The sequence below is a fragment of the Onychomys torridus genome, chromosome 4 (genome assembly GCF_903995425.1).
Source record: "Onychomys torridus chromosome 4, mOncTor1.1, whole genome shotgun sequence".
Taxonomy (NCBI): Eukaryota; Metazoa; Chordata; class Mammalia; order Rodentia; family Cricetidae; genus Onychomys; species Onychomys torridus.
Genome location: NC_050446.1, coordinates 105,349,309 through 105,371,082, shown reverse-complemented (window position 1 = coordinate 105,371,082; position 21,774 = coordinate 105,349,309). Strand labels below are relative to the sequence as shown.

General features: G+C 41.5%; 1 protein-coding gene across 2 annotated transcripts in view; it reads right to left on the bottom strand.

The window, feature by feature from the left end:
- The window catches only part of Atrn (attractin), a 127,955-nt gene that overhangs the window by 43,782 nt on the left and 62,399 nt on the right, over window positions 1–21,774 (bottom strand). For both annotated transcript variants that reach the window (XM_036183778.1, XM_036183777.1), the window contains exons 12-19: window positions 18,607–18,827; window positions 16,484–16,605; window positions 15,616–15,754; window positions 12,519–12,709; window positions 8,453–8,672; window positions 6,978–7,163; window positions 6,219–6,452; window positions 2,328–2,465 (exon numbers count right to left, since the gene is read on the bottom strand). In XM_036183778.1, coding sequence (XP_036039671.1) covers window positions 2,328–2,465; window positions 6,219–6,452; window positions 6,978–7,163; window positions 8,453–8,672; window positions 12,519–12,709; window positions 15,616–15,754; window positions 16,484–16,605; window positions 18,607–18,827 — 1,451 coding nt within the window. The remainder of the gene's footprint in view (window positions 1–2,327; window positions 2,466–6,218; window positions 6,453–6,977; window positions 7,164–8,452; window positions 8,673–12,518; window positions 12,710–15,615; window positions 15,755–16,483; window positions 16,606–18,606; window positions 18,828–21,774) is intronic.

Here is a 21,774-nt window from a genome sequence, read left to right as displayed (position 1 = left end):
AAGGCAGGGTCTCAGGTAGCCCAGGATGGCCTCAAACTCTTCAGGAGAGGATGGTCTTGAACTTTTGATCTTTTTGTCTCCACACCCCAAGGGATGGGATTACAGGAGAATGACACCTGGAAAGTTTATACAGTGCTAGGGAATGAACCCTGGGCTATATGCATGCTAGACCAAGGCTCCACCAATTAATCCATATCTCTAGCCCTATACTCTGTGCTTTACATCAAAGTCAAAGACTCAGTTTTAACTGATTTGAGGTCCCTCAAAGACAAGGAGCTGTGCCATCCTTGATGTTTGTTCTTAAGGCACGGTGGCTGCATTCCTGCTGAGCTGCACCCGCCTGGATCCACAGAGTAGGACGTAGCCCTAATCCATCCTTTCTTAACGATGCCTTCTGTTTCTCTTATCGCCCTTATCACCCTATGTGTATCTTGTCTGAGAATCTCCCAAGGATCAAAAGCCTATGCAAAATTTGGTTCAGGAACTCAGAAAACCTCGGTACCTGAGAAACGGAGGAGTCTGCACTTGACTTTATATCTTTGGGAGCTCCTTTCAGGTTGTTTTGAGCACACAGAAACTAACTGGCTGAACTGTAAATAGAAGATAAAAATGCCCTGGGCGAAGGGCAAGTGCTTCAGTCCTTAGAAGCTGGGCAGCCTAGAAAGGCTAGATTCATTCTTAAGGTGCCTCTGAGCCTTCATTCCATGGATTTGCATGAGCCTGCACACCTGTGCCCTGACACTTCTTAACAGCATAGTAATGAATACTTTATAACTTCAGCAAAAAATTTTACTGAAGAGTAGTGGGAAATGACACCAGACAAGTAATAATCACATTTTTGATGTGTTGTGGATGTTATTAAACACTGCTCTCCCTTAATCTCCATAGCCATATCCTAGAGAGGTTAGAGATATCCAGCTAGACTGCCTTCTCATTCCTGGCTGGCTTGGGGTCAGTTTTGAAGGGCCACAGTAAAGGTGGGATCTGAGAAGCAGATAAAGATTTCTTTCCTTGCGGGGGTGGGGGGGGGGGGGTGGGTGGGCATTGACAAGAGCATGCAAACATGTTTTGTGTATACAAAGGCCAGAGGTTGCTATCGGGTATTCTCTCCCTGCTTCTCCGCTTTGAGACAAGGTCTCATGTAGCCTGGGCTGACCTTGAATTAATTACATAGCTAAAGATAACCTTAAATTTCTGAGCCTCCTGCCTACATATCTTGAGTGCTGGGTCCCAGGCATTTCCCCCCCTAGATGACAGCTGCATTTTCATGGTACCCATTTTCACCTGGTGCTGGGATCAAACCCAGGGCTTCCTGCATACTAGACAAACACTATACCAACTGAGTTTTTCTTGGCCTAAGAACTCTTTTTTTAATTAGAGTTTAAGGGTTCTTTCAACTATAGGATTCATATTATTTTTCAATTGGAGACTGGAACAAATAAAAAATAAATACATAAATGTGACTTACTGATTAAAAAGACGTTAATTTATGTTCTAACAATAAAGTAGCCTACGGCTTTCAGACTTCAAACTTGAATGGGAAAATGTGGGACTATTCAAATCTTAAAACTATCTGAGAAGTACTAAGGAGAACCTGTGTGAAACTGGGCATTTGGAGGTGTAGGCAGGCCAATAAGGAGTTCAAGCTCATCTTCAACTCCCCCAGATCCCGTCTAAAAACCAAACCCAGGCCATTGCAAAGACTTCATCTGGGGTCCTCAGGAGGTGAGCTGCCCTTCCACCAGACTGGTACAGCCAGGTGTTGCAGTCTCTGATGGAAGTGTAGTTCAGAAGGGGGCTCCCCTGGCCACCACAGATTTTCAAATGTACCATCACTCCTCTGGATGATATAGAAGGAGAAACTGAAGATAGGTCTTCACTCTGACTCAGCGCCAGGACTTCTCCGCCCTAGCTCTATCCTCTCCCCCACAATGCTGCTGGCCTGGCCCCTCCACAGGGAGAAGACCACACAGCCCAGCACTGTTCTGCTTCACCTGAGCTGATGTGCTTCCAGGGGAGGAAAGATGGAACAGAGGCAGCTGTGCCTTCTCTGATGTTAGCCCTTGTTTATACCTCTGCTGAGTGGACAGAAGGGCTTACTTAACTCCTTCACTGCTGGTTTGTTGCTTTAACCAGCTGCTCACAAACCTACAAGTTCAGCTTTTTTTCTCTTCCAGATCAGTTGAACTCTTCACAATGTTAACAATGTCACCTAAGAAAGGCAGTATCCCAAACCAAGAGGCCTTTTTCCTTTAAGCTATTTAAGTCGAAAGCAAGGGCTGCGCTGTTCCACCTGACTTGTGACAAAGTTGGCCAGGGTGACTTACGCTGACATCTGCCTCCATTAGTCGGGTCACCGTAGAAGCCAGATATGCAGGTCTCACAGTGCTTGCCGGTGGTCAGGTTCTCACACTTCTCACAGATACTCTGATTAACACATTTGCTGTGCCCATTGCACTGGCAAGCTGAAAGGCAAAGAATTTTAAGGGTTCTGTGTCTCCCACAGGAGGACTGAGTGAGTAAATTTCACAGACTTAAGTGCATATACTCTAAATGTTAATCATCAGAGTTAGTTGTGCATGGTTGTCTGCGCCTGTAGTTCCAACTACTTAGGAAGGAAGAGGCTGGCAGCATCCATGTGGACCCATCCTGCTTAAGCCCAGAGGTTTGAGATCAGCATGGGTAACATAGTGATATTCTTATCTAAACAAAATTTGTTTTCAATAAATAAAAACAAAGAAAGGAAGGAAAAAGAACTGGCTGTGGAATTCAAGGCCATCCTTAACTACAATAGCAAGTTTGAGGCCAGTCTAAAAAATACAAACAAAATAAAACAAGGTTCACTAAAAACTAATCTGAGAAAATAAAAATACCAAAAACAAATTGGTCTTGAAAAAACAAACATATTATTAAAACAAAGTGAAAGTCTGTAGCAAAATAAAAATAATTTTTGTTGTTATTCATTATAAAGACTCATGCTTATGATAGTGTTCTTGAAAAATAAAGGAAAGAGGAAAAAAAAAATCAAACATAATCCTACTACCCAGAAAACATGGTTCATATTTGGTATTTTTCCTTTCAGGATTTTTAAAATTATTTTTCTTTCTTTTCTTTTCTTTTCTTTTCTTTTTAAATTAGTAATACTAAGTGACTATCCAATAGATAAGCCATCTGGACAAAAATAAATAAATAAGCAGAGAAACCTCAGAATTAAATGACTTCTTATATAAAATGAATCTAACAGCTATCCACAGACTATTCCACAGAAATGTCAAAGAATATACATTCTACTCAGCAGTAACGGAAGCACATACTGGGACACAAAGGAAACCTTAACAAATACAAAGTCTATTTGTCCTGTCTGCCAATTATGTAATAAAACTTAAAATCAGCAGTGAACAAAACTCTAGTAAGTGTATAAACCCACGGGGATGAGACAGCTCAGTAATGAATGATGAAAAGGTCAAGGACAAAAAATCAAAATGTTCTTGGAACTAAATTAAAATGAAAACACAACACGACAAATCCTCCAGGATACATTAAAAGCAGTTCTAAGAGGAAAGAGACCTGAGGGCCTTGTTAAGAAATCCAAAAGAGCCCAAATAAATGACTTAATGATGCAAGGGGAAATCCTAAAAAAAAAAAACAAGAACTAAACCAACCCAAACCCAGTAGATGGCAAGGAATAATAAAAATCAAAGAAGTCAATGAAATGGGAACAACAACAAAGAACCAACGAGTCTCTAAGAGCTGGTTCTTTAAGAAGTTAAGAAGAGTGAGAGACCCTTGGCCTAGCTAACCACAAGAAAGAAGGAAAGAAATTAACAAAATCATAAATGAACATGGAAACATTATAATAGACACCAAAGAAATACAGAATGTTATAAAAATATTTTTAAAACCCATATTCCATTAAGTTGGAAATCTAAAAGAAATGGGAGAATTTCTTGATTCATCCAAACTACCAAACAGACCACAGCAAACAAGGAGATTGAAACAGTAATAAAAAGCCTTCCAACTAAAGAGAGTCCAGAACCTGATAGACCCATAGCAGAATTCTACCAGACTTCAAAACAGAACAACAATCAATAATTCTTAAATTTTATATAACACACACACACACACACACACACACACACACACACACACACACACACATGAATAGAAGGATCACTCCCAAACTCATTCCCAAAGCCAGAACGACTCTAATACCCAAACTAGGTAAAGACAACAAAATAACCAAACTACAGACCAGTATCCCTGACAAACACAGATGCCAAAGTCCTCAATAAAATACCAGCAAACACAATAGAAGCATATATCAAGAAGATCATCTATCACAAGCAAGTGGGCTTTATCCAAGAATTTCAGGTTGGATCAACATATCTAAGTCAGTAAATAGAATAAATCATATAAGTAGACTTAACGATGAAATTACATCATTATCTCAGTAGATGCAGAAAAGGGCTGGAAAAAAAATCCAAAATGCTTTCATGATAAAGGTCTTAGAGAAAACAAGACTGGAGTGAACATACCTCAGCATAACAGAGGCTGTATATGACAAACTCACAGCCAACATTATCTTAAGCGGGGAAGCAATCCCATTAAAATAAAAACTAAGACAAGGCTCTTCCCAATCCCTACTCCTTGTCAATACAGTGCTGGAAGCACTAGATGGAACAATAAGGCAGGAGAAAGAAGTTAAAGGGATACAAAAAGGAAAAGAAGAAGTCAAATTATCCCTATTTATATATGACATGATATTATACACAAGAAATCTCAAAAACATCATTAAACTTCTAGAAACAATCAACCATTTCAATAAAGTGACAAGGTACAAAATCAACTTTCAAAAATAAGTAGCTCTGGAGCTGGAGAGATGGCTCAGCAGATAAGAGCACTGGCTGTTCTTGCAGTGGGGACCTGGGTTCAATTCCCAGCACCTACTTGGCAGCTCACAACTGTCTGTAAATCCAGTCCCAGGGGATATGATACCATCTTCTGGCCTCAGAGGACACTCTATGCACATGGTGCACAGACATAAGTTCCAAAAAACACTCATACACATACACTCTCTCTATATATATTTATATATAAATAAAATATGAGGAAGAGATCATGGACACACTCCTTTTAAAATACCAAAGACAATACAATATCTAGGAATAAACCTAACCATGGAGGTGAGGGACTCCAACAATGAAACTCAAAATTGCTAAGACAGGGATCAAGAGCGGCACTAGAAAATGGAGTCATCTTGTGTTCATGGATCACTAGAATTAATATTGTGAAAATGAGATTTATAAAAGAAATGTACAGATTCAATGCAATCCCAATCAAAACACCAACAACACTCTTCACAGAAATAGGAAAAAAAATCCTACAATTCATATGGAACCAGAAAAGACTCTAGATAGCAAAAGCAATGCTGAGCAATAGTAATAAAAGTGACGGGACTGCCATCACAGACTTCAAGGTACACCACTGAGCGATAGTAATAAAAGTGACGGGACTGCCATCACAGACTTCAAGGTACACCACTGAGCAATAGTAATAAAAGTGACGGGACTGCCATCACAGACTTCAAGGTACACCACTGAGCGATAGTAATAAAAACAACTTTGTATGGGCACAAAACAGACATGCAGACCAACAAAACAAAGCAGAAGAGTCAAACACAAATTTCATAGTTACAGCCATCTCATATGTCACATACACTGTAGGAAAGACATCTTCAACAAATGATGCTGGGAAAACTGGATGTCCACATGCAGAAGAATGAAAATAGATCTGTATCCATCACCTTTCACAAAAACTAACTCCAAATATATAAAAGACATAACCCAAACATTGCAACTTCTAGAAGAAAACACAGGCAGTACCCTACATGATACATGTGTAGGAAAGGACTTTCTAAGGACTCCAGTGCTCAGGAATTGAGGCCAAGAACTGGTAAATAAGACTTCATAAGGCTAAAAAGCTTCTGTGCAGCTAAGAAAAAAATCAACCAAGTGAAGAGTGGGGAGAATCTTTGCAAGCTATACATCTAACAGATGATTAATACCCAGAACATCGAAAGAACTCAAAAATCAGAGTCAAGGAAACAAACAACCCAGTTTAAAAATGGGCTAGGGATCTGTGCCGGCTGCTTTTATGTCAAAGTTTATTCTTATAAACAGGTAGTGAGAGATCTGAACCAGGATACACAGGCATCTTACCTGGACAGTGAATGAAAGACCAGTTGTATCTGCTGCCCTCTAGACACATGCTGGAGTTCAGAAGAGGCTGAGGATACACATTTCCGGTAGAGGCCTGTGAAGGCATCCTCACGGGTCCTTTATAGCTGCCCTCAATACATTTCCCTTTCCCAGTATTGCTAGGATCAGTACACCAGCCACAGCCTGGCTGCTCCAAGCAATGGCTGCAGGTACAGTAGCCAGAGCAATTTTCAGCTATTCAAAAAAAAAAAAAAAAATTAAACTTGTAATTTACTATCACAAGTAGATTTGAATTCACTGATTACTTTTTCTTTGACAGATGATTTACTTCCTTGAATTAATACTAATACTAGTACCTTATAGTGACCACTGAAATGAAATAATTTAAAGAGCCCAATATTTTACACAACATAGAACAGAGACTTTTCCCACCTTTTCAATACAAGGATGTGGGAAGTAGAAGGAACCTGTGAGGTCCTCTACTAGAAAGCACTTTACAAACAGGCAGATTAAGATGCGGAGACATTATAGAGACTGAACTTTATAGAGATTGAACTATAATATGACCTTGAAGAAGAAAAGTTATTCTGTACCCTATGACCTATCCTAGATTTAACTGACTTACTGCCTGGATCATTGTAGCCAATTCTATATACACATTTTAATCCAGAAGGACCAGCCTAACCATCTTTTGAACAGACTTGAGCAGAAGGTCAAGTTCAACTTGTCTGCAAATGTTCAAAGGCTCTGTTCACTTACGTGGGCAGCTGCTCATTGTATACCACTCCATACATTGGCCAAAAGGGAAGGAGGCCACATAGGCATTGGAGTCTACACACTGCTTCATGTTGCTGCACCACATGCACTCCGAGCTGCTGCTTGTGCACTCGCCACACGCTGTCCGCAAGGCACATGGTGTCCGGCACTGCTTGGCACTGTGGTTTGCTGGGATTAAGTCAAAAGGGACACTGGTCAGCTAAAATCAAAGACTTTTCAATATGCATTATGAAATCAGTTCACCATTATACTACATGGAGGAAAACCCAGGAAACTTGGGAGTCAAAGGTTCTGTTTATTCAGGTGTACTTAAGCACTTAGGGGAAAATGGACTTTCTTTTCAGAAAGCACTGAAGACAAAAGTGGGCAAACAAAGACTTGTGGAACACAGGAGGTGACTCATGCCAAACTGCAGGGGTCTCAGAACTAACATGAGTTTGCTAAAATCTACACTGAAAAAGCTGAGGGATGACAGTATTCAATTCACCAAAACATTTAGCATTCAACAAGGAGGAACAGCTTTCCTGTAAGAACTTTAGAAGTCCAGGAAGCTGGAGAGATGTCTCCATGGTTAAGAGCACGCACTGCTTTTCCAGAGGACCCAATCTCACCTCCTGACACTCAGTCAGTGAATCATCACCAGCTGTGACTCCAGCTCCAAGGGATCTGACACCTTGTCCTCCAAGGGCATCTCTACTTGCATCCTCTCTCTCTAACACACACACACACACACACACACACACACACACACACACACACACACACACACACACTTAGAAGATCAATAAGTATTTTTTAAGTATTTTAGAAACCCTCTACTAAGGCAGCTCCCATGCTGTGAATCTCCTCTACATCTCAGTATTACTCAGGCAAAGTACAACATTTTCCTGAAACAGGACTTGTGGGAATGGAATGCAGCCTCCTAAAACAACCCACACTTGCCCCTCTTATTTCTGAGTTCTCATTTGTGTGTGGTTGCCCTGGGCCTGCCTTAATGGAGCCCAACCTTAGCCTCAGCACAGGACTGTTGGCTCTCAGTGTCTTGCCATGCCGACCCCCCGCCACAGCAGCTTTCTGAGTACTGTCCTAACCTGATGCTTTCTAAAGGTTTCTTTGGTTTCTGTGTTGTTCTTTCTTCCACAGCCTTCCTCTGCCAACACCAAGGAACTTACCTTTCAGAATGAGTCTCAACACTTTTATGCTCAACAAAGCATTCTAGCTCGGTATTAGATTAGGTTCCCTCAGTCATTTTATTGTTGGTTTTGAGTATGACTCAAACCAATCAGAGGCAAAGACTATTTCCTTCTGCATTGGGCTTTGTTTGAAATAAGTATGCCTGAATCAGTGTTCTTGAATTGGTATAATGAGTATTTCGTACATCTCAGTATTCCATCAACCATATCTCCTATGCTTGCCCAGCAAACCTCTTGGAGCACTGGATTCCTCCGTGTACTTACCAGGCCTTTCACAGACACTGCCATTGAGTGGGTTGATGCAGGTTGCAGCCTTCAATCCCCGAGTACTAGGCTCTGACAAGATCCCACAGAAGCCAGCATCACTGGGCTCAGATGGCATCCACTGCAGCAAACTATTTGTAAATGGAGACATATCCTCCCAGCACCAGTAAGACACGTTGATCTTCCGAAGACCAACCCATGGAGTCAGAGTGAGCTTGGACTACAGGCACAGAAACACAGTTATGAATACAACCAGTGTCTTTACCAAAACAGGCTTTGGCATAAAAACCACAAGTTTGGGTATACCTCACAGACAAGTGGAAAGCTCCTTATTCCCCAAACTCAGGTGAGGTAGCTTAAAATAAGTGATCATTTCAATATGATTATTTTGCAAAGCATAAAAATAGCTCAAAAAGATAACACAGCAAGACTTCCAGAGATCAGCAGTAAAGCAATAATCAAGCTTCAAACTACCTATGTTCTATGATAAGTGCTATAAAGAAATGATCATCCATAAATATGGTTCATAAATAGAGTCACCTTACTAATATTGGTTGTATGCCTAACCACAGATGATTTACAATTTGTACCTTTATCCACAGGGCACAGGCTGACACATACATTTTCTTTTCCAGTTTTCCTGCTGTGTACCTGCCAAAACTCGGGCTCATCTGTGTTGTTTGAAGTGATAGACTTTCTTCTTCTTTTATTTATTTATATTTATTTATTTTTTAATTTTACATGCATTAGTGTTTTTGCCTGCACGTATGTCTGTGTGAGGGTGTTGGGCCCCTGGAACTGGTGTTACAGACAGTTGTGAGCTGCCATGTGGGTGCTGGGAATTGAACCCAAGTCCTCTAGGAAGAGCAGCCAGTGCTCTTAACCACTGAGCCATCTCTCTAGCCCCTCCTTCTTCTTTTAAAGGTTAGATCACGTGTATATGTGTATGTGTCACATTTTAGCTATTTATCTAACTCCATACTACATTTTATTTTTTAAACAGTCATGAACCTGTATACTAGTTTCTGCCTTCTCTGCTTTTGTTGCAAGGAGTGAGACCCAGTGTCTCCTAGGCATGCATTCTACCACTGAGCTCCTGTCTTGGATAGCCCTGACATTTCTTTCTCATTTCAACTTTGTTTGGTTTTTTTGAGATAAGGTAATCCTGACTGGCCTGGAATTCCCTATATAGACCAAGGTGGCCTTGAACTCACAGAGATCTGCTTGTCTCTGTCTCCTGAGTGCTGGGATTAAAGGCATGATGCACTGTGCCTGGTTCCCTGTTGCAACAAAACAAAACAACAAACCTTTATAGGAGCTGGAGAGATGGCTCAGCCAATAATGCTGCTCTTCCAGAGGACCAGAGTTTGGATCCCAGCACCCACATCAGGTAGCTTACAACTGGAACTCTAGCTCCAGGAGCTCTAACACCCTCTTCTGGCCTCTGTGGGCAGTCCCTTCTCCCCCAGGCTCCTTCAGTATCCATGCTAGTCTCCTGGCCCTTCTCCCCAAGATACATGTCCTCCTTATAACCCACGTGATTTGTTCACACACATTCCCTCTCATCTCCTTTCCTCTTGCTATCTCACTATCTCCAATATGCTATCCAATTTCCTGAGCCCTGGCCATGCCCACTCTGCTTCTTTTTCTGTCTGCTCTGGACTCTTCCAGATGCCTCTGGATACTTTCTCTCTCTTGTTCACAATAAAAACCTCCCCATTAATGGAGCGGTCATGTCAGCAGTTCTTCACTGTCCCCTCCCCCTCATACACATTGTGTCAAACACAAATGGACCCCTTCCCAAGGTGCTGATTTGACTTTCCAAAGGTATGGATCATTTGTTTTTGCTGGCTTCTGCCACCCACCATATTTGACTCCAAATCCAATTCCACCTATCCAGCTGTTTCTCTCCCACCTGCTCTAATCACTCATCTCTTTGTCTACTCTGGTGTCACCTCAGAGCTGACTGCTCAGTCTATGTCTCCCTCAGCTCCTGGAGTCTACTTCTGCTACAAAAGTCCTGCCAGTGTGTCAGACACAAAATGTATGCTAGGGGCGCAGTAAAGAAACTGCAGATACAACTGCTCCATTATTAGCGTAAGGTTTTTTATTGTGAATAAGACAGAGAAAATATCCGGAGGCATCTGGAAGAGTCCAGAGCAGAGAGAAAGAGAAACAGACTGGGTATGGCCAGGGCTAGGGAAGTGGGATAGTGGGAAAGAATAGTGGAGATAGCAAGAGATAAAGAGAGAATATGTGAGATGGACGAATCATGTGGATTATAAGGATAGTTATCTGGGGAGGGAAGGGCCAGGAGACTAGCATGGACTTTGCAATGGGTAACAGATACTTGTGATACTGAGGGGCCTGGAGGCTAGTATATGCCTTGATATGCTGATAGGCGCCACAGGTAGCCATATATTTCTTCTACCAGAGGTAAGGAAATGACTCCTTTTGACAAATGGGAACCTATAGTAGGGAGCTGTTACAGCTTTGGCCTGAAAGTACTACCCCCAGTGAAGCTTCCAGTAACTATCATGCCTACCTATGACCTGCCCCTGAGGTGGGGCGAGACAGGAGCCCTGAAGACCCAAGATCCAGACATGCTGGCTCTCTTGATTCCTAGTAATCCCAGATGTCAGGTGGTAGACAGAGCAGAGTTCTTTAGAGAACACCGCTGGACTGCACTTCACCTCTCCCAGATCCTGTAACCTATCCCTTTACTTGTTGTAAGTAAAACCCTCAAATAAACCTCCCTTTTAACTACATGGAGCTACCTTAATACTTCCACCAATAGGAACCAGCTTCACAAGCTCCTGAGGGACGCTGGCTTTTATCTAACCACCAGAAATCCTCCTACAGTCCAGTATGTGCTCATTTCTGGATATATGGACTTCCTGAGACTTAACAGCCAGGCCCCACACCATACTTCCACATGTCATGAGAAGTTGGTGCCAAATGAGAAGAACTGTGCTGCACTCTGTTTTCTCCTGGCTAGACAAAAACATATACTCCACATCATCTGTACCACAGCCAGCACAGATGGAAAAATTGCTCTGTGAATAACTACCTAATTGACTGGAGCATCACAACTCTTGGATTTTACATGAAAAATGCCAAATGGAATCATGCAGTATCAACTAGAAGCCATTCAAGAGCTTGGCTAGCCAGTAAGAAAACTTGGACCTTTCTGAATTCAGAAGCTTTAGCAAGCAAGTGCCCTCTTCTGGGCTAGCCAGGTCTTACACTTTTTATTGGGGATCACATTATATGCTATAATAATACCTTAAGGGAAGCAAATGGCCTGATAACACCTAGCTAACTAGCTTTGTACTATCCCTTCTCCCAAGAAGAATCTAGATATAAAACCAATATGAAGTAATCTGATGTCACCAGATGTAGTGGTTTAAATAGGTATGTCCCCCATAGACTCTTGGCCTATAGAGTGGCACTATTAGGTGTGGCTTTGTTGGAGAAGGTGTGGCCTTGCTGGAGGAAATGTGTCACTGTAGGGGTGGGCTCTTAGTTCTCATATGCTCAAGGTACGCCCAGTGTTGGACACACTTCACTTCATGTTGTCTGTATTAAGATGTAGAACTCTCAGCTCCTTCTCTAGCACCATATCTGCCTGCACACTGCCTTGCTTCTCATCATGATGATAATGGACTGAACCTCTATAACTGTAAGCCACCCCAATTAAATGTTTGCCTTTATAAGAGTTGTCATGATCATGGTGTCTCTTCACATCAATAGAAAGTGTAAGACACCAAAATATGTGCACATATTACTAGTCATTCCATATATTCATATCTTATAATTTACTTAATAAACATGACTAATAAAAATATTCAAAGTACTGAACTCTTTAAGACAAGAAGAAAGGCATTAAAATAAGAGACTCTGAAGGTCAGGTCCACAGTCTATTATTATTATTAATCATTTACTGGAATTCTTTCTCTGATCAGGTACATGATATGCAACTGTGGCCTTCTACATATAAGCTGGTGTTGTGCCCTCAGAAGAAAGGTGGGTTCTAAAAACCAAAGTTCTGAAAATGTTAACTCACCATGCTCTGAGATGACTGCATCAACCGAAGATGCTTAAGGACAAATTCCACCTTCTTCTGGGATGTAAGGGAAGCCAGAAAGGCATTGTGGTTCCTACAGGACAACTTAGCATTGTCATAATTTTCCTTAGCAGTAGTGATTTTCAGACACGAGTTTCCAACCAAATGCCAGCCAATGCCACAGATATTTTCTTTTATAAAGGGGAGAGAGGAAAGAAAACAAAGTTTTAGAATTACATAGGAGTAGTATATTACTAGTTCAATTATTAAACATCTAAGCTCATTCTTCTGATTTCAATTCCAGGTACTTCATTAAGATGCGGTAAGAGTATCAGACACATAAGAAAAAACTTTAAATAGTTATTTATTTTTTAAATTATGTTTACATGTGCCACTTGAGTGTGGGTTTGTACATGTGTCTACAGTGCCCACAGAAGCCATAAGACGGCATCAGATTCAAGCTGAAGTTACAAGTGGTTATGAGCTGCCCAGAATAGACATTGGGGACCAAGTTTGGGTCCTCTGGAAGAACAGCACGTACTCTTAACTGATGAGCCTTCTCTCCAGCCCCAGAATAAAAGACCTTTTTAAAAGGTTCACCAGTAACATTTCTTGGCTCTCAGGAAGTATATATACTCTGGGTCAAATCTCCTGCATCCTAAAGACAAACCTGCTGCCATGGTTAGAGATTGGTACAACTCTTTTTGAAGAAAAATGAAAAAGAAGACTAAAATCTTGAATGAAGAACATACAAATAAATATGTATATGGAAGGATGGGGTAGGAAACTGCAAATGGGGGCTTAGGAGATGGTTCAGTGGGTAAAATATTGTGCCAAGTCTAAGGACCCAGATCAGATCCTCAGGACCCACATAAAAAGCCAGGCACGGTTTTGCTCACTTGTAATCTCAGCTGAGGGCTGGAGGTAGGAGGATGCCTGAGGTTTTCAGTCAGCTAGTATAGATCATCAGTGAGCTCAACATTCAGTGAAGGACCCTATCTCAAAACAACTGAATGTGGATAGTGATAGAGGAATATACTGGAAGTTAACCTCTGGCCTCCAATGCTCACACACGTATACTTTCTGCACAAAGACGTGCATATACAGGAAAAAGTAAACTGCAAATGGAACTGAATTGGGGAATAGATAAATTTAAGTCTCCAAATGCTACCCTGTTTTCATATCATGAGACAGAAGGTATAAGCAAGTGCACAGGCATACCAAAATGAGGTGAAGGGGGAGACTGGTTTAAGGAAAACCTCAAATATGACACACAAAGGAAGTCCACAATCTCTTCCTGTGATTGTGCTGAACTCATGTAAAGAGTTACATGGAAGCAAGGTTGCTCCTGGACACTAGCATGAAAGTGAACAAGCCAGCAATTGCCTCAGAACCAGAGCACATTGTTGGTACACCAACAATGTTCACTAACTGAACAGCTATTGAGATCAGTGAGCGGCCTGTGGAAAGGTATAACTTAAAAGCAGATAAGCAGCTGGGCAGTGGTGGCGCATGCCTATAATCCCAGCACTCGGGAGGCAGAGGCAGGTGGATCTCTGTGAGTTTGAGGCCAGCCTGGGCTACAGAGTGAGTTCCAGGACAGGCTCCAAAGCTACAGAGAAACCCTGTCTCGAGAAAAAAAAAAAAAAAAAAAAAAAAAAAAGAGCAGATAAGCTTGCTCCTCAGAATGTGGTATTGGCAGTGAGTCAAAATTATAGGCTCTCTACCTATACCTAGGCATTCTATTGGATATTAAAGAGACACAAAACAAAAAGCACAAAAAGCCTGTAGTGGTTTGGATAAGAATGATCCCCATAGGTTCACACACATGAATGCTTATTCACCAGGGAGCGGCACTATTAGGAGGATTCCTTGCTGGAGTAGCTGTGGGCTTGTTAGAGGAAGTATGTCACTGGGGTGGACTTTGAACTTTCAAACGCCCATGCCAGGTCCCATCTCTATCACTCTCCGTCTGCATCTTAGCTTATGGATCAGGAAGTAGATCTCAGCTCTCACTCCAATATCTGCCTGTGTGCTACCAGGCTCCTGCCATGATGATAATATCCTCTGAAACTATAAGCAAGCCCCCAATTAAACGTTTTCTTTCATAAGAGTTGTCTCAGTAATGCTTCCTCATAGCAATAGAACACGGATTAAGCCCATTCAGCAAACTAAATAAAATTCCTTCAAAGAGTCCAGATCAACTGCCCTATTCAAGCTTCAGATGTCGGAGAGCCATAGAAGCCCCACTCCCAGGATATGCTGATCAAGCAAAATATCACAGAGATTTAGTCATGGCTAGCTGGTCTTAGGACCTAAACTCATCACTCTGAACCTCCAATGAAACCTCCTGCAGGGCCCTGACTGCTGCCGAGACTACTACAGAGCTCTAGGACCAGGGAATCACAGCAAAAGGAGGGAACGTGGGACATGGTTTGTGATGTGGATCTCAGCTACCATCTGATTATCAGAACAGATGATGATGCTTCCCTGGAGCTGGAGTTTTTCCCAGTTCTGCCTGGCCCACAGTCAGGACAAATCTCTCTCACCCGCCAGTCCCACAGCCGCTCAGACCCAACCAAGTAAACACACAGAGACTTATATTACTTACAAACTGTATGGCTGTGGCAGGCTTCTTGTTATCTACTTCTTCTATCTTAAATTAACCCATTTCTATTAATCTATAAGTTGCCACGTGGCTCGTGGGTTACTGGTACCTCACATTTTGCTTTTCATGGCAGTGGCTGGCAGTGTCTCTCTGCCTCAGCCTTCCACTTCCCAGAATTCTCTTCTCTGTTTGTCCTGCCTGTACTTCCTGCCTGGCTACAGGCCAATCAGTGTTTTATTTGTTCACCAATCAGAGCAACACATTTAACATACAAAACATCCCACAGCACTTCCCTTTATTCCAAAGGCCTGTAAAATAAATATGTGAGAACCATGTTTAAGTTAAAAACAAACACAAAATAGTTCCCCAAATAGTGAGAGGGCTAAACAGACAGAAAATGCTTCTCTTTCCTAGGTTCAACCTAACCAGGGGAGGGAGGATCAAGTTTTGGCCCCTCACAGAGGGTATTCCAGTGCAAGGCCTACCTACCAGGCAGAGCAATGCACTCCTGATTCCGGGGCTCCCACTGGCAGTTCTGGTCTAGGGCACAGCTCCTGCAGCTTGTTTTCTTATTGCAGTAGTACATGGGGTTATCCTTGGGGCAACTTTCATACTTGGAAATGGAGATCTAGAACACAGTGGAGAAGTGCTTTTGTTTATACTCACAAAGAACTCAGTGAGGACTATAAGGACAGTAACTGCAGATAGGAAGGAAGGGAAGGAGGGGGGAAAGGAAGGAGAGAAGGAAGTAGACAGACAGACAGACAGACAGAATTAAATAGAACGAACAAGAAGTGGTACTATAGTGGGAACACCACAGTGCATTCTCACTAACATGCCTTTAGCTGGCAAGGTAGCCCACTGGAACCACCTCCACCACCACACCTCAGTCAACATTTATCTGTAAAATGTGAAAGCTGAAGCTGGGGCTTTTCCAGTGCTTCTCCCAACCCCCTGCCCAGAGCAGCAGTATATAGCTTTTTATATCTTATGAACTCCATTAAACTGGGAGAAAAACATGTCATGAACCATTAAAGACAATAAAAGCTGGGTCACCTTATCTTCTTTAGCCTATTATCATATAAATTTAAAGTCAAATATAGTGAGCACAAAAGTTATGCTAAGTCAAGATATAAGACAAAGACATTTGTAAAACACTTTTTCTGAGTCACTACACACAGAGACCCTTAGAATCAGGATGTATCCAACATTCCTTCCTAAGAGAAAATCTGAGCAATGGAAAAATTCAAATCAACATCCCATTTTAAAAATAAATCTGCTCATTATTTACAGTATACCCAAACTTAACAAGCATTTTTTTTTCTTTCCTCTAAAATCCTTGAAAACAGCATCTGACCTGGCCTTCTGAGCAGCTGTGGTTCACGGGGACACAGTGATCATTGCACCAGTGGCAGTCATTGGTATTGGCTGTGCAGCTGTAACAATCTGTGTGTTGGTCACATCTGTCATGGTCAAGGGCTATGAAGAGAAGAAGAACTTATCAACTATATGACAGGCAGCCTCTGTTGAGCAGAATCTGAGACAGATAAGCTCCTAACAATGGTTGGGAAGCAAATGTAGTGTCAAACCGAAAGGAAAAAACACCACCATGTTCAGGTTAAAATAAAACAGACATAAGCAGACAATTTGAAAAAGTACTGTTTTGTAACTGTCTCCTCGAAAAGTATACAGAAAGTGAAAAGCAAAGGTCTGTTAATTAATTTTGTAACAATTCTAAGATATAATGGAAGATCTGGCTGGGCCTTTGAATGCTTTTCTTCTCAGGGCAAATATCAATGAGCAATAGAATTAACACCAGAAGCTGCCAAGAAGCCAAAGAAAGTAATTCAAGAGGCCAAGCCATTCCTCCTAGCTACAAATGCAAGGCATATCTGGGCAGGTGTATCTAGTGACCAAGAACCCCACAAGAGGCACTTGCTAAGCTGTACTCCATACACATGTGAATCAAGACTTGAGTTTCAGAACTTACATACTTTGTAGAGCTCACATAATTCCCATTAATCCCCAAATGAGAAGCTACAAAGTAACGCTGCCCTATCTGTGAAAAGATATTATAGACATGACACAAACAATCAGGAAGAGAGGCCACTGGCCTAATGTTACAGAAACTCTCCTGGTCAGTTTGTACCTTAGGCTGCTTTTCCTGCCAGGGAAAGTTTATTGTAACAGGATTAGGTCTACCCAGAAAGTGAGACAAAACTAATACGTTCATACTGAACCACCCTAAGATAATTTATTTCTAATACACTAACATTTAAGCTGATTTTTAAAAATTGGTTATTATTCTACTGATTCTAACTGTTTTGGGAGAGTCAGGAATTCTCACAAGTTCTGGTTATGTCTTTTCTATCAAGAACCAAAACTCCAATAGACCCTTATGTCCCCGCACAGCTTAATTTGGCACATACCAGGAAATAAAAAGTCTCTATTCAATATAATTCTCATGTTAACTGCAACATTGTTCTTACTAGATAAGTACTGTAGTCTCATACTTTAAACTGATTGATAGAAACAAAATCTTGGAAGCACTCTTCCTATATTTTCAAGGATTTTTGTACATGCTAATCACTGAGTTGGTGAAGTGGTGCTTAGGGTAACCACTAAGCAAGTAGATAAGGAGACAAAAATAACAGGAACAACTCAGGGGCTTGAGAAGCAGGAACCTTAGTGCATCTGACATGCCGCACTGCTGTATCCAGCTAAAGAGGCTGGAAATACTTGTCGAGGACAGCAGCTCTACCACTGTCCACCAGAACAATTAGCTATATGATGTCCCCCAGTCTTATCCTTAACATTAGACCTTTATCATCAATATAGCAGCCAATAACCATATACAGTTCTTTTATTGTTGATATTTTTAGCTTTTGTCTGAGCTTTTGAGTATCTGAATTATAGGCATGTACCTGGCTCACTACATGCACTTTAAAAGTAAAACTAAAAAATAAATAAATAAAACAATCAGCCCCTTAGTCAGACTAGCCACATTTCAAATATCTGATAGGACCAGCTTGCTAGTGGCTACTACACTGAACAAAGAAAAGTGTGTAACATTCCCATCATCAAAACATTTCACAGGTAGGCTGGTGGTGCATGCCTATAATACCAGCATTCAGGAAGCTGAGGGAGGAAGTTCACAAGAAGTCTGAGGCTAGTCTGAGCTGGGCTAAGAGACTCTGCTTCAAACAACCAAAACCAAATCAAAATCCCACTAGACAGCATGGCCTCAGAGCACCTGCAGTCAGACCTGGAATTGTTATACAAAGCCTACAGAATGTTGGGAAGGGTTATCACTTGCTAACAGCTTCCATGAGCCACAAGACCCCCATCTAAAGACCTTGTACAAGTTATTAATAAATAACCAGAGAATAAGGTGAACATAAAAAGTGCACAGATATTAACTTCCTTTATAATTTAGATAAAATTAGATCTTTAAATTCTAAGTGAAAAAAAAAAACATACTTCTTTTGGAAAAACATTCTGATTTTAACTTTTCTGCTTGTTCTTCAGTTGCCAACTCCCAGGAGGTACATCGAGATGACCCTGTGTCCCACAGACACCGGATACCAGGTCCTGCTGCTACACAAGCTGCCTCACTGCGGTGCGCGTCACACTGCTCCGAGGTAAAGACTAAGATGTCACTGAGGAGGAGGCTGTTGAAGCCGCCAAACACATACATGGTACTAAGAGGAGAGAGAGAAGGAATTTACTGAAAATGCACACAACACATGCATGACATACAGCTGGTTTTGGTTGTTGGCTTTGAAATTTGAGAGAGGTTTCACTGTGTAGCCCTTGCTGGTCTAGAACTTCTGTAGGATAGACTGGTCTCCACCTTGGGGACATCTTCCTGCTTCTGTCTCCCATGTGCTAGGATTTTCATATGTCTGGCTTAAACTTCTGACTGTCAGTCTTTAGAAAAACTGTGTTAAAAATCCTCTGAGAGGGCTAGTGAGATGGTTCATCAGGTAAAGCACTTGCCACCCAACTGGACGATCTGAGTTCAATCCCTGGACCCATAATAAGGGAAAGGAGAGAAGCGACTTCACGAAGCTGTCCTCTGACTTCCATGTGTGCTACAGCACTCCTCCCATAACTGACTCGTTTTAAGTGCTCTGAGAAATTATTTCCAGGGTCTCAAAGACCGCTACTGTCATCTATCCTCTAAAATCCTACCTTCCACTCTGCTTTGTAGTCACTCAGAAGAGCCTCAACAATCTGCCTGTCGGTGTGCACATGGACAATGAGTACACAGGGAAGTGGCATTTTAAAAAGATAGGTGTGTGTGTGTGTGTGTGTGTGTGTGTGTGTGTGTGTGTGTCTGTGTGTCTGTGGGTATGTGCACATGTGTATGGGTGCCCAATGAGGCCAGAAGAAGGTGTTGTAGTCCTTGGAGCTGGAATGACATCTTCTATTAGAGAGAAGACAGACTCGAGGCTGGAGAGATGACTCAGTGGTTAAAAGAGCTTGTTGCTCTTCCAAAGGACAGTCTGATTCCTAGCACCCACAACAAGCAGCTCGCTAACACCTAAAACTCCAGCTTCAGGACACCCACCTCCCTCTTCTCTCCTATGTGGGGCCCACAGGCACATATGAGTACATACATACACAAAAATAAGGAAAAGGCAGAGAAATTTTAATACGAAGAAGGCTAGAGAGTGAGAGAAAATTATAGAAGGAAAAGTCATCCTGGAAGCCTTTAGCCAACTGAGAAAGCAAGAATTCTAACCCAATTAATAACTGCTTAAGGTCTTCCTCCATTCCTCAATATCAACACAGGGTTTTCTAAGACTCTTGCCAGAAGTCCTATTTACAGAGGAAACCATGTCCTAACCCTAACAGAGGAGTCTATCTTCTCAGTTTGTAGTGCCATCTGACGCATTTCCAGTGCCAGCTACGATCTCAGTTATCAAAGAGAACAGACAGAAGGGTCCCATGGAAAGTGCTGCACAATCAAATTCTAAAAACCTATATATAGTCACCATGAGGACACCTGAAGTGTGACTCCTCTTCTAGAAGTCACATTCATGCTTTATTTTCCTTGAGCACTTTCCTTTTATGTCTTGTTGTTGTTGTTGTTGTTGTTGTTGTTGTTCTGAGACAGGGTTTTGTTTTTGTTTTTGTTTTTTTGTAGCTTTTGGAGCCTGTCCTGGATCTCACTCTGTAGACCAGGCTGGCCTCAAACTCACAGAGATCTGTCTGTCTCTGCCTCCCAAGGGATTAAAGGAGTGTGCCACTACTACCCAGAACAGCTAGACTTTGCAACATACTGGTTAGTCCTGAGATTCCTTTCTGCATCGAAGCCATGAATCCTGGCGTTGCCTGAGTCAAGGTCTATAAAAGACTAAAGGAACTATGTAGGTGACATATTTCAATAAGTATGCAGGGAAAATTAATGCAACTGTCATTATGAATATGAAGAAATTTGACTTTAGTCAGAGAAATGCAAATTAGAACATTGTTAGGCCATTTGTTACCTTTCTATCTGGCGAAGAAAAAAGTAAAATTTGTTACCTATTAAACTGGCAAAAAAAACCCAAAAACAAATATTACATAATATTTGAATTGGTGAGGCTTCAGGGCAACAGGAAAACTCATACACTGCTGCTAGGCATGTAAGATTATAGAAGTCTACATAAAGGATTTTGGCAACTTGAAACAACTCTATATTTACCCTTTTGAACCTTAAGTCACTTTTCTAGAAATTACATAGATATAGTGCCACAGAGTAATCACAAGACACACAACATTTCTTTAACTTGCTTTAACTTGTTGGAGATATGGTCTCACTCAGAACTTTGTAGCCTAGGCTGGCCTAAAACTTAGGACTTTTAACCTTGAAGAATTCCTCTTATCTCAGATACTTGAGTGCTGGGATTATAGGCATGAGCTACCATGCCTGCCCAACCTGTATTCTTAAAAGACCAATCCAGCGAAAATGGAAAAAAACTAGGTCTTAGATTGTGTGACAAACAGGGTTGTCAGACTCACATGCTACTACGAAAAGATGCTCACTAGCTAGAGTTAAGAACCACACTAGATGAAATGCACCAAATAATTTTAAATCCAAGTTCACAATGACATTTGCCTCCTCAAAAGAAACCTCTTCTGTTATCTCTGGGCTGCAATAAGCAAGGATTCTCCCATCTCCAATGTCCTATAGCTCCGAGAAAGTTTAATACTACTCTACAATGAGGAATTTGGTAACTCACCTGCACTGATTTTCAATTTTTCTCTCCAAAACAACAAAGGGCTAAACAAAGCACAGTAACTGTGTGGCTCTGTATTCATTACAATATCTGAAAACCAGACATTTCAATAACCAAAAAGAAAAACTCTAAGATTCATTTTTTACCTCACTACTGGCTCCTGAGTCTGACATGAATCAAGTTGGATTTAGTTAATAAATCTGTGGCTTAACCTCAACACAGCTGGTGTCCTCCGCAGTTCTGAACATCTGAGATCACACCGTGGCTCTGGGAGTCTTCCAGGAGTCTTAGAGAAATGCTGCCTCTCCCTCTAGCAACCTCAAATCCCACAGCCTTCTCTCCTTCGACCTCTCTTAAAATCACAATTGTAACAATTAAATCAGACACCGGTGACCAAATGTTGCTAACTGATAACACAAGA